Below are 15,325 nucleotides of genomic sequence, written 5' to 3'. Positions count from 1 at the left end.
GCAGCTCCGTTCCCGAGGTTACACTATCCTGTGGGGGGTTGCAGGAGGAGGAGGATTTTCCACAGCATGGCAACCTCAAACACTTCATTACTGTTAAAGCATTAGTATAACATTATATAATTAATCTTATCCTGGGCTTGGGCGTAGCTCCTCAGTTCATTTGCTGTCTGAAATGAGCTGTTGAGAAGGTTTGAAGAGCAGGTGGGTGAAGGAATAAACTGCCTGAAGCTGAGTGTTTCTGGGCAGAGTGAAGCATGAACTTTTCCTCTGAGAGGGATTACTCGCACATATCTGACCTCGTTGTTTTGAATCTTTGCTCTTAAATGTGAGCTGCTACCATGGTAACAGTATCCTGACTTGATTAGAGATTAAAGAACTGACTTGAGCTTTATTGTTCCATAACAGAATGTGTCTTTATTTGCAGCCATATCAAACATCAACTTCTGACTTTTCCTTTTCACACATTTTTTCCAACATATTTACATTGACATCAGCTTTGTGTATAAACAGGTATTATGCCATTATTATTGGATTAAACTGAGACACCACAGTAAATGTGAAGCCCTTATCCTGGTGGCCATTTCATCTGTCTTCCTCCCAGGACGTGGATGTGAAGGTGGTAGACGGACTGAGCACCGTGCTTCCCGTCGTTGATCACTGGGAATTCAGTGTGGATGTAAACAAACAGTCTGTATAGTCACATTAATGTCTGGAGAATCATTACGGTAAAATGGTCTAACTTACCCACTCTGTACCCTTCAGTCAGAGATTCTTGCTTTGCCACATTTTTGGCAACAACCAATAAATGTCCTAAGAGCTGAAAGTGGAGAAAAGGAGAGCTGCAGAGATTATTTCCAGTCGACAGTGAGCTGTAAATGAAGCAGTTATGACTTCTTAAAGATTAATATTTAGCGTGTCCGGTCACAGAGGAGACCAAACTGGATGTGAGACCTACAGCAGGCTCATCCAACTTCGGGACTGATCCTGGGATTTCTGAACTACTTCTTACATGGTAACTTGCTGTGATACTAACCTGGACTAGAGCAAGTTACGTTCCAGATCAGTAATCATCAAGTATGAAATCAACGCCTACTGACCACTCAGATCTCCAGGAAATAGCGTCACCTTTCGTGAAGGATTCCTCAGACGTCTGTGCACGTACAGTAGGAGGTTTTAAAGTTTTTTAAATATCGTCTGAAGTCTTTGTCTTTTGGTAATGAGCACCAATAATAACAACAGATTCATACAAGAAACTATTTGTTGATTTGTTTTCTTTTTCCAATTTTACAACAATGTTATTGCTCTATAAGTGTTACTATCAAATCCTAAAACAGAACACATATTTGTGCTTGTTGATTTTTTTTTTTTTTAAATCTGATTTAAAAGTAGTATACGCCTTCTGTTTTTAGATTTCTTCTTTATTCTTAGACTGTTAAACAAGGGAATCTAGATAACAACAGTAATATCTGTCTGTATATCTACCTAATCTGTGTTTGAATTTTAATCTGGACGGCTCGACTCCTTTACAACTTCCCTGCTATATTATTTTATTTACCTGATATCTATTTAGGATTATAGGTTGCTTCCCTTGTGGGAAATATGAGGCTGCAGACCAGCCCACATTTGTTGCTGGTTATTTGATGTCAACACTGCCCATTCAATGCAAAAACACTCATACTGGTTGTTACATTAGGAAAGCCAGAAAACAAAAGAACATCTGGGCATATTTAACCTGCTCTTTGGTCCAAGACCCTGGTTTAAGGCTACACTCTGGGTAGTACTGGTTTCAAATGAGGGAAAGGTAGTGCCTTTAGTGCTTCACCTATAGATTTCTTCCAGTGCTGTGACAACAGTTTGGGGTGAGCTGGTTCTTAAATGCTCTGGAAATTAATCTCACAGACATGTCAAATAGTAAAAAACATAGACTTATAAAAAGGGAGCATGTGCTGCACAATCTCACTGCTTGTGACATGATCTGAGAGTCTAGACAAGAAAACACCAGTTTACCTCAGCGTCATCATCTTTGGCCTCACTTATTCTGGGAATAGGAATCCTTGGAATAACCAGGAAGTGAACAGGCGCCTGTGGACTGATATCCCTGAATGCCAAACACTGATAAACACAGAAAAAAAAATCTTATATATGAAGGACTGAACTGCAGAAATGTAACCACAAAATGTTTATTTATGAGCTCAGACTGTACCTTTTCATCCTCATAAATGATATCTGCAGGGATGCTTTTGTCGATCACTTTGGAGAAGATGGTTGGAGCTGGGGAGCCGTACTTCTTGCTGGCTTCCTCTGCCAGCCTCACCTCGTCACTTTTGGTGCACAGGGGTCTCTGGGGGTGAACAACAGGCATGCATCACACATGGGAAAATCAAAAAGCTGCTTTAAGTACGTGTCGCAATGAAACCAAACCTCTTGGTGGTGGTGGGGCACTGCAGGTTCACCACAGCCACCACCAGTAGGACAGGTATTGTCAACATGCTGTGCAGCAGCTAATGAAAGGAATATGTTGACAAGAATGACAACAGGACGGTTTATTTTGATAGCAGATACCTCGCTTCGACAAACATGGGGGAAACGGCTGAGCTTAGCCGCTCTTGTCCCGAACAATGGTGTCCGCAAAATCTGACGACAGTACATAGCTGGCTTTTACAGTTTTGGTGGAAATAATTTTGTGTCTATATATTTTTAAAGGCCGAACAGCCTGTTTATTGACAAAAACACTGCACCTCACCAGAGCCGTTGCACCGTCTTAAAAGTCCAACTTTGACGTAGCCTTCGGGTACTCCCCTACCGTTTGGATTGTTCATGCTGCATCAAATCTCTACTAGCGTCTGCCACCGTTTACAATAAGCTACATAGAAAATACACAGTGTAACACGAGTATGACGTTTTTTGCTATAGTTTTGAATGATTTTGGTTTCAAAGTTTAGCGAACGTTTTAGATTTGTACCCACGTTTTTAGCCCGTTCAACTACAAATTCCGAAATTTCTGAGTCAACGTAAATGCACCATCGTTTACGCGACAGGGCTTCATTCAAGACCCTCAACGTTCTCAGAGGCTAAACATAATGCTAATACAAGCTAAGCTTTATTAAATTACACGACCATTTTATTAAATTACAAGACCACTGCCACAAGTAAATAAAATTAAATGTAATGTTCTTTAATACCGGTCTAAGTTTTGACTTATATTACTTTATGTAGGCGTTAGCATTCAGTCTGGCTCTTTTTTCCGCAAGGGGGCGCTGCTCTGAAAGACTGTTAGTTTGTGTGTCAACGAAAAGTGAAGAAGTTAAGCAAACATGGCGGCCCGCACACGGCTACCCTTGCTGTTCCCCAGAAACTTGTTTCCTTTTAGAAGCCAAAAGCTTGTCCACACTGACGTTTCGGTCAAGGAGCCAGCGTACCCTCCAATAGTCCCCTCTCTAACGGCTAAAAGTAAATCTGCGCGGCGGCGACAGATTGAGGAACGGGTGAAGAAGATATGCACCTCCTCCGTGGAGGACAAGCTGTCCCTCATCACTCGCATCCAGCGGGAGAAATTTGTAGTTTACCCTCAAACTTTCGCACGGAACGCAGACAGATGGTACCAGCACTTCACTAAAACCGCGTACATCCCGGGCCTGCCCGAGAAATTCACCCCGGGCTTGGAGAAGACCACAGCCGCGGTTCCAGGAATCGACGATGATGCGTTCGCGGACATACGCTCCTTGGTGACCCGTGTGATCCTGCAAGAGCACTGGCAATTTAGGAAACGCAAGCCTTTCATGTACAGACACCAAGAGCAGGTGGTCGGACCTTTTCTGAGGAGCCTGGTGTCTGGACTCACCTACAGTTTGGCTAAATACAACCCACTGCTGCAGCTTTCCAGTCTGGGTGTGTATGATGAAGTGGAACTAAAGACGCTGTAGTTAGTGGTGTGGATACCTTCAGGAAAATAAAGGCATTCATAGTGAACAACACAGACTTATATAGCAACAAACGTTCCAAGTAGATTTGTTGTTTCGGGCAAAAACAAAACTCGACTAGAGTGGCCCATTAAAATCTGAAACTTATCATATCACAAAAGTCCAGCCTTTATTATAATAATCTTATGACTATTGCCAAAATAATACGAAGATATTAACAAGTTTTATTGCTCAAAACAAAAAGACAAGGAGTTCCAGATAGCATGAAGTATGAGTGCTATGTTTTTCTACTTAACGATCCTAGTCCTCTAATGTTGATCTATATTTGTTTTCTTAGATCTCAGTCCCCAGGTGAACTTTTATTGGAGGAGGGGTCAGAGAATTATCCCAAAGGGACATCGGAAACGCCACCTCGAGCCAACCAGGTTCCAGATCGACGACCGCCCACACAGTCAGATCAGAGTAACCCAACAGTTGCCTCAGGTAGGCGTCCTTTTCAGACCACATGGATCATGTAATAGCAATAGATGCACAGCAAGGGTTTTTGATGGCCTTGCATAGTGGGGGGAAATCACACAAACCACTTAAAATGTTTTTCAGTGATGTTGTCATTATATATTTAATTCTACTTTATTATATTGCGTCTCATCGCAGTGTTAAAAGGTTTTAATCCAGATTCACACATTTAAAGCATCGCTTTTTCTGCAGTTATATAGCAATTTTCTGATCTTGTCAAATACTCAATGGACTTCACTCAGAGTTCTGCAGTTATTTGTGTATATATTCAACATTATTACCACAAGGGGGAGTTTGGGGGAGACTGAATGGGCCCATGGGCTCTAGACGGCCTATCTTGCAAGTTGGGCTTGCAAATTAATTTGATCAAATTACTTTGTCAAATCGTATTTACTTTTAGTTTATGCCGCTGGAAGCCTCCCATGCAGCTGAAGTTCCAGAGATCACGCTTCGTCCCAATGTGATGCCGCTGTTCAGAAGGCAGTACGACAACAACATCTTCACAGGTGAAACAATGATGTGGGTCATGCAGGCTGTGCTAGGTGGTTCTAGACATGTTTTTCAGTCTAGTGAGTACATGTTCCTGGTTAGTAAACATGATCACATTTTTTTAATCCTGCTAATCTGATGACACACAGCCACAGCACCACTATGTTTTAGCAAAAAGCCCTGTGGACACTGTGTTTCAAATCGAATCAAAACTACTTTAAGTTTGCTGACTTTGCCCTAAAATCAGACTTTGAAAAGCTGTTTTTCTTTTTTTTTCCTATAGTTTTTTTTTTTTATCACTCCTGCCACCATCTTTGCTGCCACGGAAATCTCCCATAAATCTTATTTCGGGATTCTTTGAATGTCCCGTCTCCCTTTATTATAATATATCTGATTCTATCGATCAGTCATGTTTGAACAGATTTTAGTTGCAAGCTCAGTAAAACAGTCCGTGTAGGGAGCAAAGGAGGTAGAAAATATATATATACTGCCTTAACCCAGAGCCCCAAAAACTGGCCACTGTCCCAAAGGCAAACTGATTCGTTCCCAAATTGTAATTCTGGTCTCACTAACAGGTCATCAGGTTGATTTTTCTCATTATTTACTTATCATAATGGTCAGCAGGGGGCGCCAATGTGGAACTGACTGGTATTTAGTAAAAGGTATAGATTGTTTTTTGAGAACAATTATTTTAACCCCAACCTTGCTTGTTTTTAATCTTTCTGCTTCTATAGCAAAGTATGATAATAATGTAGCTGCAGGTGGTTTTATATTTGAAGTTTTCATTATCACAGAGGTTACCCAGTGTTTGGCTCATTTTTTTCTTTATTAATCCCCTCTACTTTCTGTTTATAACAAGCCTCTCTGTTTCATTTAAAGGTGCAAAGCTACCAGACCCAGCGTGCTACGGTCACACTCAGTTCCACCTGGTGCCCGACCGATACCACAGAGACCGGATGATTCGGCAGCAGCAGGCTGACCAAGTGGAGGTTTTCCTCAGAGCCAACGCGCTCGCCAGCCTCTTCGCCTGGACAGGAGCTCAGGCCATGTACCAAGGTGAGTTCCTAACACAGCAAAGGTGCAACAGAACTGAGATGCTGTGTTTATAAAACATTACAATACATATTTATGTCTTCATGTAGTTGATTTACTTTGTTCGCTGAAGAGATTTAAAGACATGTCAGAAAGTTAACAGAGCAAATGTCATCATGAAAAGCTTTTTCTTTATGTTCAAGTTGGTTTCTAAACATTTTCTAAAAAGGTCACACACTCACCAGCCACACAATAATATCTATCAGCATCTATCGGCAGCATTTCAGTGCATTTAGGCATGAAGATGCGGTCAAGAGCTGCTAAAGTTCAAACCAAGCATCAAAATGAGGAAGAAAGGTGGTTTAAGTGACTTTGAATGGGCATGGTGTCGTTCGTTGTTCCTCATACACCGGAAACTTCTGAAATTCTTAAGTCAACGCAAAGTCTTTAGCATTTCTTAATACGAAGGATTCTGGCGTAACTATTTCCTTCAGCCTGGTGTTAGTATTTCAGAAACTGATGATCTACAAAGAAAATTCCAGTGAGCAGCTGGCTGAGGCAGGAGGAGATTGGTCAGACTGTTTCAGTTGCAACAGTAACTCAAAATCCATCAGTCTTGAACTCTGCTGTGACATTCAGGTGGTAGAGTACAACATAAAAGCATGGATCCATCCCACTCTGCATTAACGGTTGAGCCTGGTAGTGGTGGTAGTTTAATGATGTGGGGGATATTTGAATGGCACACTTTGCTTCTTTTGGTACCATTTGAGCATCCTTTACAAAATCACAGCCTGCCTGAGTATTGCTGGACGTGTCCATCCCGTTATGACCACAGTGTACCCATCTTCTGATGGCTGCTTCCCATCACGAAGCTCAAATCATCTCAAACTGGTTTCTTGAACATGAAAATGAGTTCTCTGTACTCAAATGGCCTCTACAGTCACCAGATATCAATTCAATAGAGAACCATTTGGATGTGTTGGAACAGAAGATTTACATCATGGATGTGCAGCTGACAAATTTGCAGTAACAGTTGTGCGGTCGTGTCACTATTGACCAATCTGAGAAATGTTTCCAGAACCTCGATGAATCTATGCAATGAAGACGTAAGGCGAAAGGCGATCATCCACTTAGTAGCCAAGTGTACCTAATGAAGTGGCAGTGAGCGTTGTTTTGCTTTTTATTAGCCTGGCAGTGCTATAGTGTCTCTGAAATCTCTGGGTATGTGTCGACTATCATAATTAATATTGGTCCAGAATCGTCATTGCAGCCGACCAATCACGTTCTGTGATGTCATAGCTTTGTGACTTTTGGGGGGAGAAGTTTGCCTTTTTGCAGCAAAGCTTTCTGACCAAAAGTCTGATCATGCTTCAGGTTGAAATAAATTTTCAAAAATAATAACTAAGTGTTTAACAAATGTAATATTAAGGGGTGTCTTGTTCCACCTGTCGACACGCAGTGTTACAGGACAAATCTATGACATATCCACTATGTTTAGTCTGTTTCCTCCAGAGCTGCAGAGCTAACAAAGTGACTGGTCAGTGGCATTACTCATGATGCTGCAGGAATAACGCTGATACAGGAATATGGGATTACTGCAGTGGTCTACATTTGGCTTTAAATCTGAGAGAAGGCGTAGCTCGTGTTGATGCTTCCCTCTCCCCGCTGTAGGTTTCTGGAACTACGAGGATGTCACCAGACCCTTCGTGTCCCAGGCCGTGATCACAGACGGCCACTTCTTCTCCTTCTTCTGCTACCAGCTGAACACAGTTGCGCTCTCTGTGGAGACTGACGCCAACAACCCCAGGAAAAACCTCCTGTGGGGCACAGAGAGCCTGCGACTGTACGAGAGCGTGCAGGACGGAGAGGTGGTGGGACTGAACGACGGCGTCGTCAAGCTTCTGGTTCAATTCTTCATGAATCAGCCGTAGTTGGATTGTAAGGGAAGGGGTGGAAATCTTTAGGCAGATTTCACTTAAGATTTTGTTCTCTAAAGAGCAAGATGGGAGTGAAGTTTGCCAGTTTGTATGAAATGTAATGTTGAAAAAAGAAGAATCTGTATTCCTGTGAAAGTAAGTACTGAAAAAATACTGTGTACACATCCCTGATTATTACAGAGGCCTGAAAGATCACAATGGAAATTTGCGTGTGTGTTGGGTATTATACACAGAGTTAAGGGAAGCATAGACAGAAGCAATAATTTAACAAATATCTGTAGCATCTTGGGCGAATCTGTTGTATGAATACATATTTCTGACTCCCGTCATCTCAGCCTGGGCTGTTTCTGCGACAGACGTGTTGGCGGCACACAACAAGAGTTCAGAAATATAGTAGCTTCAACACATTTAAGTAAATTCATTAACTCCAGCCAAACTCAGCATGTCTCACACAGGCTGAGGAACGAGCCGCTCTAGTTTACTTTCTAAATGCAGTGATACAGATTTGTTTCTGACAGTCGCAGCTGAGGGTGTGTCGCCTCTCGCTGTGGTCACAGCTACAACGGTCTACACGATTGTGTGTCGTGGTATAGCTTAGCTTTTCTCCGTGGGGAAGAGGAAGTACAAAGGTTATTCAGGACAAAAACATCCACTGTATTTATAGAAAAAATAATAAATGGCGGATTTTCAAAACTGACTCTTGTTATTGTTGCTTAATCCATCCTAAACTTTTTTTTCTGTTGACTGCTCTGCTGACGTGTTAACAGACACATTTTTGAAGTGTTTCTTTAGTGCTCGGAAATAAGTTTCAAATGAATCCAACACTGAAACGGTGGTTTGTGTAGTTTTTAATCGGCTTGTTTGCATACGGTGCAGTCATTTTTGGGGAAGAAACTATGACTCTGTGACTATTCTCCTACACGTAAACGCAAAACAGATGCACAAATATGATGAATATGTGAAGATATATTTTGATTTACATGTTATTCAAGTACTGTAGATAGATTACTGCAAGGACAAAAGTCATTGGAAGCACAGTGAAAGGTTAGTCAAAGAGTGTAAGGCACTGCTACGAACCACAGAGAAGAAAAACGGGTAAAAGTCATTTGAAGTTTACGGTGTTGCCAACAAGAAGAGAAAGTCACTTCTGTTATGAGAAAGGGGAGGGGACAAAGATGACGTGATGTGTCAAGAGAAGCATGTCTGGGTTTCTGCACAGGAAGTAAACAGGAAAGGAAAGAGGCCCCTTGTGTTGCAAACTCGAGTGTTGATTAGCTGGAAGCTGTTGCACTCTGAGTGTTGAAACAAAGTGATGCAGTTATAACAGATGCCACAATAACCGTATAAATGTTGCTAGCGTTCACTTTTAAAAATGAGTTTTAAAGCTGGCTGCAGTCTTTAAACTTTGCGCTGCCTCATGGACGTATTACCCTCCAGCTCCTTAGCTTCTTCCTGAGGCCTGACAGAAAAAAAAGAGAAGTCATTCTTGGATTATGAAATCTGCAAGTATCTTAAAAGAAACACTGCGTCATTGTACTCACAGCTCGTTCTTTTGGTTGCCGTTCGGCAGATTTTCTGAGAATGAGACCGATAAATACAAGTTAAAAATAAGTTTTGTCATAAAATGTTGCAAAAAGTATATGATAGTGATACAAATAAGAGCTGGATGATGTTTATCTACCCTCTTCTGTGTTGTTCTTCCTGGAATGAATTTTCTCGTAGAGCAGGATGGCAGTGACCAGCACGATAACTTCAGCCAGGATGGTTAAGAAGGGTTTCAGGGGCTCAATGAAGCTGATAATCTTCAGTACAGAAAGAGGAAATATTATATATCACTACTCCTACTGTTTTCAGTCACATCCACAGGAAAGAAGTACAGATGTTTTATCTTATGGGATTAGTAGACCGCACTCGGTGTCTATTCTGCCAAGTAGTTTTAAAAGCTTTATATGTTTGAGTAGTTTTTGTAGTTTGAAGCCTGTGGAGTTGGGCTCTCAGTGGTTCACCAGACCAATCATGACAGGCCATGATTAATAGCATATTTTTTTTATTTTACAAAAGCAGTAACCAGTGAGTTTAAAAAAAAAAAGGGATGCAAAGAGAGACAAATTATTTATTTATTATCAAACTAATAATGAATCCTGGGTCTGAATTACAAACTGCTCAGGGGCTGTACAGGTACAGAGTTCCTTTTGTTTACTGACAGCTCCACAAGGTTTACTGACCTTGAGCTCCACATGGCTCACTGAGGTGCCGACGCGGTACACCGCCCCACAGTAATAGGAGCCAGAGTCTTCATCTGTCAGGTTGCTGATCTTCAGCTTCGTCTTCCACCCTTCATTGTGGATTTCATAGCGCTGAGGCTCTTCAACAACGAGGATCTGTTCCCATATATATCAACATACGTTAACATGACACCGTCTGGATTTTGCTGAACGACACAGTAACAACAACAAATTTAAATGTCTTTGAAGCCAAATGAGGGAAAAGAAGGAGAATTAAAAGGAAAGATTCACGAAGCTGTGCTATGATCCCATTTGACACCCAACCTGCCTCCCAACAGGAGCGTTGTAGGTTTTTGCTTTTTATTTTTTCCACTTAAAAAGATAAAATGACCCACACAACAAAAAATCTGATAAATAAATCAAGTTAAAAGAAGACCCCAGTCCATTGGGATGTTATCCATTGCATCTATTATCTTAAACTAATACTGCATCACATTACAGGCACAATTAAAATATCAGTAATACTGAACTTGTTATCCCATTACAAACAGCTATAACTACTAGATACTGAAAATGTGTATTTAGCATGCATAATATAAAGCATGACAAGCTTTAAAAAGTATGCACACTTGCACATATTTCCCCCACTGCCCCAGCACATTCTGGAAACGCATGTATTGTGTCATAAATACAGGTAATTTATCATAAGTACAAGCTCTAATGTTTCCCACCACTGTGCTTTAATGCCTGCTCATGTTCATTTATAGGATCTTATGCAGAAAAAGACCAAACATGAGGAATATGGATAAAAGGATAAACCATCCACCTATGAACAGTAATGAAAAGGTTTACTTCGACTGTCACAAAATATGAGGAGCTGTTAAAAATAGACACTTTGTTTGGTATAAGATAATTAAGATAAATAAGGATAATTCAAGATGTGTAACATGCAAAGCTGCTCTTGAAGAATATTCTTGAGAATAAAAACATGGGAGATGAACATAAGAAATCCTACTTGAAGGAATGTCAATTAAAAATGATCAGTGACACAACTGTACCGGCTCTGAGCAGCTTACCTTTTCTGTCCCATTGACTTTATACCAGGTCCAGGTTCTGGGCTCTGGTTTGGTTTCCTCCATTTTACAATAAATCACCACAAAGTCCCCCAGATAGCTGACTATCGGCTTGTCTCGCACCTCACTGATCTGTGGAGCTGGAGGAAAACGACTGAGCTGATGATGCTTATGAAGACATAGCAGCACTGCACAGCCTCAGTCGAGTGTTATATATTGATATTCACTATAAATAGCTTGAGCAGGGACTTGAGGAGCTGATAGCAAAACAAATGAAGCTGTGAAATGTCTTGCAGAGATTCATTGTTTATTTCCTTACCTGCCAAAATAAAATCTATTTGTGCTTCAGTCCCAAAAACACAGGAGTAACTTCCAAGGTCTTGTTCACTGACAATATGGAAACTGTAAAGCAGAAGTCAAAGAGGGGTTTTAGATATTAACATAATAAATCAAATGCTCCTGTCCTCCAACTATCTGATTATTTTAACTAAACTGTTGCCCTACTTTCATGTAAAGATAGTTACAGCTGACATGGACAGGCATGAGCTGACACTGCAGTTCTATTTAAAACCTTTTATATATTCAGGTCTTTTGATAAAACGTTGTAACAGTTTTTGAGCCACTCGGAGGGGAACTGCAAAGTGGATTTTCTAAAGCTGTCAGATAAAATATGCACATGAAGTACTTACTCTTGTTTGAGAGTATACTGCTCATTCTCCAGCTGCACAGAGCGCTCACTGTCCTGGATCGTCTTCCCATCTTTTGTCCAATAAACGCTAATGTTTGGTAGTTTCTTCTGATTCCCAGTCCACGTACAGGCTAGCGTTAGATTTACAGGCTCATGCAGCTGGATTTCCTCTGTGTGATTTTCACCTGTGTGGAGTTTTGTGGAACAGTTAGAAACACACACACACACACACACACACACACACACACACACACACACACACACGTCTCGTTTGTATCTTCATGGGGACATCCCATTGACCCTTACCCTAAATCTAACCATAACCTAATTGTAACCCTGATACTAAAGCCACATTTTGAGTGTGAAAAATGGCTTCAACCCTGTGGACACACACACACACACACACACACACACGCCACGTGGTCACAACAACATGGAAATCCTTACATCTTTGTCATAGCACAATATTTTACAAGATAAATAACTTATCAACATGTGTTCTTTAGCCATATTTACATGAGCAGTAATAAGGAAACACAACATGCAGACATTACCTTTAAGAACAACACTTTTTACAGTTGTTTTAAGAGCAGTGGTGGGAACCTGTGGCGCTTTGGTTGAGCCCAACGTGTCTGACAGGAAAAGAAGTAAATGTATAAATATACAGAGTCTTTTACTGTGTGTAAAATAATTCAAAAGGTACAATATTATTTATACCAATATTTTAAGGTGATTTTAAGGCAGATATCAGTGTTGCTACTTTGCTGCCGTGTGAAACAGCTCGTAACTGTCTGTGAAAAGTGTCCTCTACATAACGGCAACAAGGTTGTTTCCTTCATCATCTTTTCAAAGAGATGTTTTCTTAAATAATTACATAAATATCATAAGATTGGGATTAAAATGTATTCAGACAAAAAAAAAGAAATAAGCACTGAGTAACTTTAAGGTTTTATCTTTTTGTCTGTTATATAGTTCTTAAACTAACACACATGCACAATCGCAGAATGAAGCATAATGAGGCGACAATTAAAATCATATCAATATAAAAATCCTTTGCAAGCACGATAATTAAGTAACCTAGTGTTTTGATTTTTCCTTTTACATTTTATCCTATGATGATTACAAATATTTGTCTTGAGGGAAACAGTTTGAGACACATGTATAAGGTGAAAAATCATAAACAATCACTACCAGTATGCTTCAAACCAAATTATGTTGCACACAATTATGTGAAAATCTTATGACATTTTGTTCTGGCCCTTACAAGGTTACGGGACCATTTGGTGGAACAGAGAAAAGGCTGAACAGAGCTTGAACACAACCACAAAACACAGCAAAAATGAAACCCAAAATTAATTTACTTGTATTGATGTGTCTGCAGCAGACGCAAAGCAGGCAGATCTGAAAAAGCGGCTGCTTCCAGGAGGCTGACATGGTTATCGTCCCTCTGTCCTCTCTGTGAGCAGGTTCCTCACTGTCTCTACAGACTGCACGGTATAACCACCCCACCCCTTCTCCCTCATCTGCACAAGTGACGCAGCCATGATATCACTCTGCAGCCTGTGGGTGGCTGCCTCCATCCATTATTCACTCAGATGGGGTTCGTGTCTGGATGTTGTGCTGCAGTTTGTGGTGCCCTTCAGGACTGCATATTAACAGAAAATGTTAAAATAATGTGTATCTGTATTTGCGTGTATACTTTGATAAAAATGTTAAATCTGTCCCAGCCTGACTAGGCTGCTACTGTGCAGCTACGTGCAAGGTGTCCTGTTGTGTTATTTGAGAAGGTCACATGAGCTGAATCCCCTCATGAAATATCAAAGAGGGGCAACTAACAAAGTACCAATTCTGTTACTGCAAATGACTCATGCAGTTCTACCTTAATATGAGTATACATTTAATACTATTCAATTGTTCACAGTTATACCAAGTGAAACACTAAAAGTAGCCTCACTCTAGTTCTCACAGCGTGGCGTTTACCTCTAAAGTTACCCATAGTCTAATTCTTCTCCTCACCACAGTAGAAATGTTCACATGTTTTGGTATCAATCTCAATTTGTTCTGCATTTTTTTAATGTTTAATTCTTAAATCTTTTTCAGCCTTAACATTATTATTATTCAGTTGCCTTTTTATTTCCGGTTTGGCTTAAAAGATAGCTTCTTTAACTAACAGTCTTGACTAGGTCAGCCAATACATTGTAAAAATGAAATGGGGCTGCATTGCTAGACTGTGGTTTAGTTGTTTCTGTCACAGTGTGGTACTAATTCTGTATGCCACACATAGTCCGATGAAGTGCAAATGAGTAATCAGGACTATCACCTAGCACGAGTGTTATTATGGAGTTGAGGAACTGATACGCACTCACTGGCCACTTCTTTAGGTATTCTTCGCGAGTGCCGGGTTGGACTGTGTTTGCCTGTAGCACTGCTTTCTTTGTGTCATTCTTTCAACAAGGTGCTGGAAATATTTGTGGTCCATATTGACATGATAGCATCATCCATCCATCCATCCATCCATCCATCTACTGTCTGAATGTCGCAGCAGAAATCAAAACTCATCGATCCGATCTGATCTCATGCAGCTCCATCAGCACTCCCCATTCAGGTCAGAGGAAATTGGTCAGACTGCACATCGTCTTCATAGATGAAACAAGCGCATTCATTTTTATTCAGTAATAGCACATACCAATTATATAATTGAGACAAAAGAAGTGAAATGGTTAGATATTTAGTGGTTGAAAGAAACTTATTGTGGTTGAAAGAAACTTGAAGTACCTTTTTTTTTTGTTCAAAACTATAATTTATTTATTTTCTATCTTCTGTCCCTTGTTGTGGACATCAGATCAGTTGCTGTAATTTTGTTCCTAATGCATTCAGATCATGTTGAAATGTTCACTTTCAGTGTTCACTGTGTGTGAACAGCTCCAACAATATATATGAGAATATGATGAAGACAAATTCTTTAAGCACAATATACTAAAAACTAAAAATTGGCAAAGGCAGAGAGACATACAAAAAAACAATTTCTTTAAATCTAGTTTAGTAGGTGGAAAATTCCCTTTTTCCTGTTCTGATTGTAGCTATTCTGTGAATAAAATGAATTGACTGGTGTGAATCGAAATGATTGTGTGACTTTAGCTTGATCTGATTGGTCAAACAATTTATTTCTATTCATTAAGAGAGGCAAACTGGGCCTGGGCCAGGCTTCCTGGAGTGCTAGGCCATGTTTCACCACTGATTTACCACATGAGATTCAGGAGGGCGCTATTTCACACAGGGCATTATACAGTCAAGGAATGAGAAAAAGATAAAAATAGGGAAAGCTTGCCTTTTAATTAGCGAATATCAATCAACTGTGCAGCAGACTGTGTGTACCCTCAGCCAGTGATGTCTCAGCATCAGGCCAAGGCCTAAAGCAGCAACACCAACTTGGGGGTGATAATGT

At 40.5% G+C, this 15,325-nt stretch overlaps 3 protein-coding genes across 4 annotated transcripts; 1 reads left to right on the top strand and 2 right to left on the bottom strand.

Moving 5' to 3' along the window:
* Positions 1–399: 399 nt before the first annotated feature.
* On the bottom strand, positions 400–2,773 carry hint2 (histidine triad nucleotide binding protein 2). Of its 2 annotated transcripts, none has more exons than XM_085368660.1 (5): positions 2,422–2,773; positions 2,204–2,341; positions 2,008–2,112; positions 745–817; positions 400–657 (listed from the first exon to the last, which is right to left on the bottom strand). In XM_085368660.1, the coding sequence occupies exons 1-5, from the start codon at positions 2,647–2,649 to the stop codon at positions 566–568; spliced, it is 636 nt and encodes a 211-aa protein (XP_085224786.1). In that variant the 5' UTR covers positions 2,650–2,773; the 3' UTR covers positions 400–565. The 2 variants fall into 2 exon arrangements, with proteins under 2 accessions (XP_085224786.1, XP_085224787.1); XM_085368661.1 differs by having other exon boundaries at positions 2,563–2,773.
* A 541-nt stretch (positions 2,774–3,314) lies between these two features.
* Positions 3,315–8,571, top strand: mrps30 (mitochondrial ribosomal protein S30). Its single transcript, XM_085368659.1, has 5 exons — positions 3,315–3,888; positions 4,258–4,403; positions 4,837–4,942; positions 5,805–5,981; positions 7,629–8,571. Exons 1-5 carry the CDS (start codon positions 3,315–3,317, stop codon positions 7,886–7,888), a joined length of 1,263 nt encoding a protein of 420 aa, XP_085224785.1. The 3' UTR covers positions 7,889–8,571.
* A 326-nt stretch (positions 8,572–8,897) lies between these two features.
* Positions 8,898–13,319, bottom strand: emb (embigin). The gene is made up of 9 exons (XM_085368656.1): positions 13,242–13,319; positions 12,435–12,512; positions 11,882–12,065; positions 11,512–11,594; positions 11,196–11,332; positions 10,120–10,275; positions 9,576–9,696; positions 9,436–9,469; positions 8,898–9,353 (listed from the first exon to the last, which is right to left on the bottom strand). Exons 1-9 carry the CDS (start codon positions 13,312–13,314, stop codon positions 9,293–9,295), a joined length of 927 nt encoding a protein of 308 aa, XP_085224782.1. The 5' UTR covers positions 13,315–13,319; the 3' UTR covers positions 8,898–9,292.
* Between the last annotated feature and the right edge of the window lie 2,006 nt (positions 13,320–15,325).

The sequence above is a fragment of the Diplotaxodon limnothrissa genome, linkage group LG12 (assembly GCF_057381915.1).
Source record: "Diplotaxodon limnothrissa isolate DT_005_m linkage group LG12, D_limnothrissa_male_GT1.1, whole genome shotgun sequence".
In the NCBI taxonomy this organism is placed as follows: domain Eukaryota; kingdom Metazoa; phylum Chordata; class Actinopteri; order Cichliformes; family Cichlidae; genus Diplotaxodon; species Diplotaxodon limnothrissa.
This window is presented reverse-complemented; position numbering and strand designations above follow the sequence as displayed.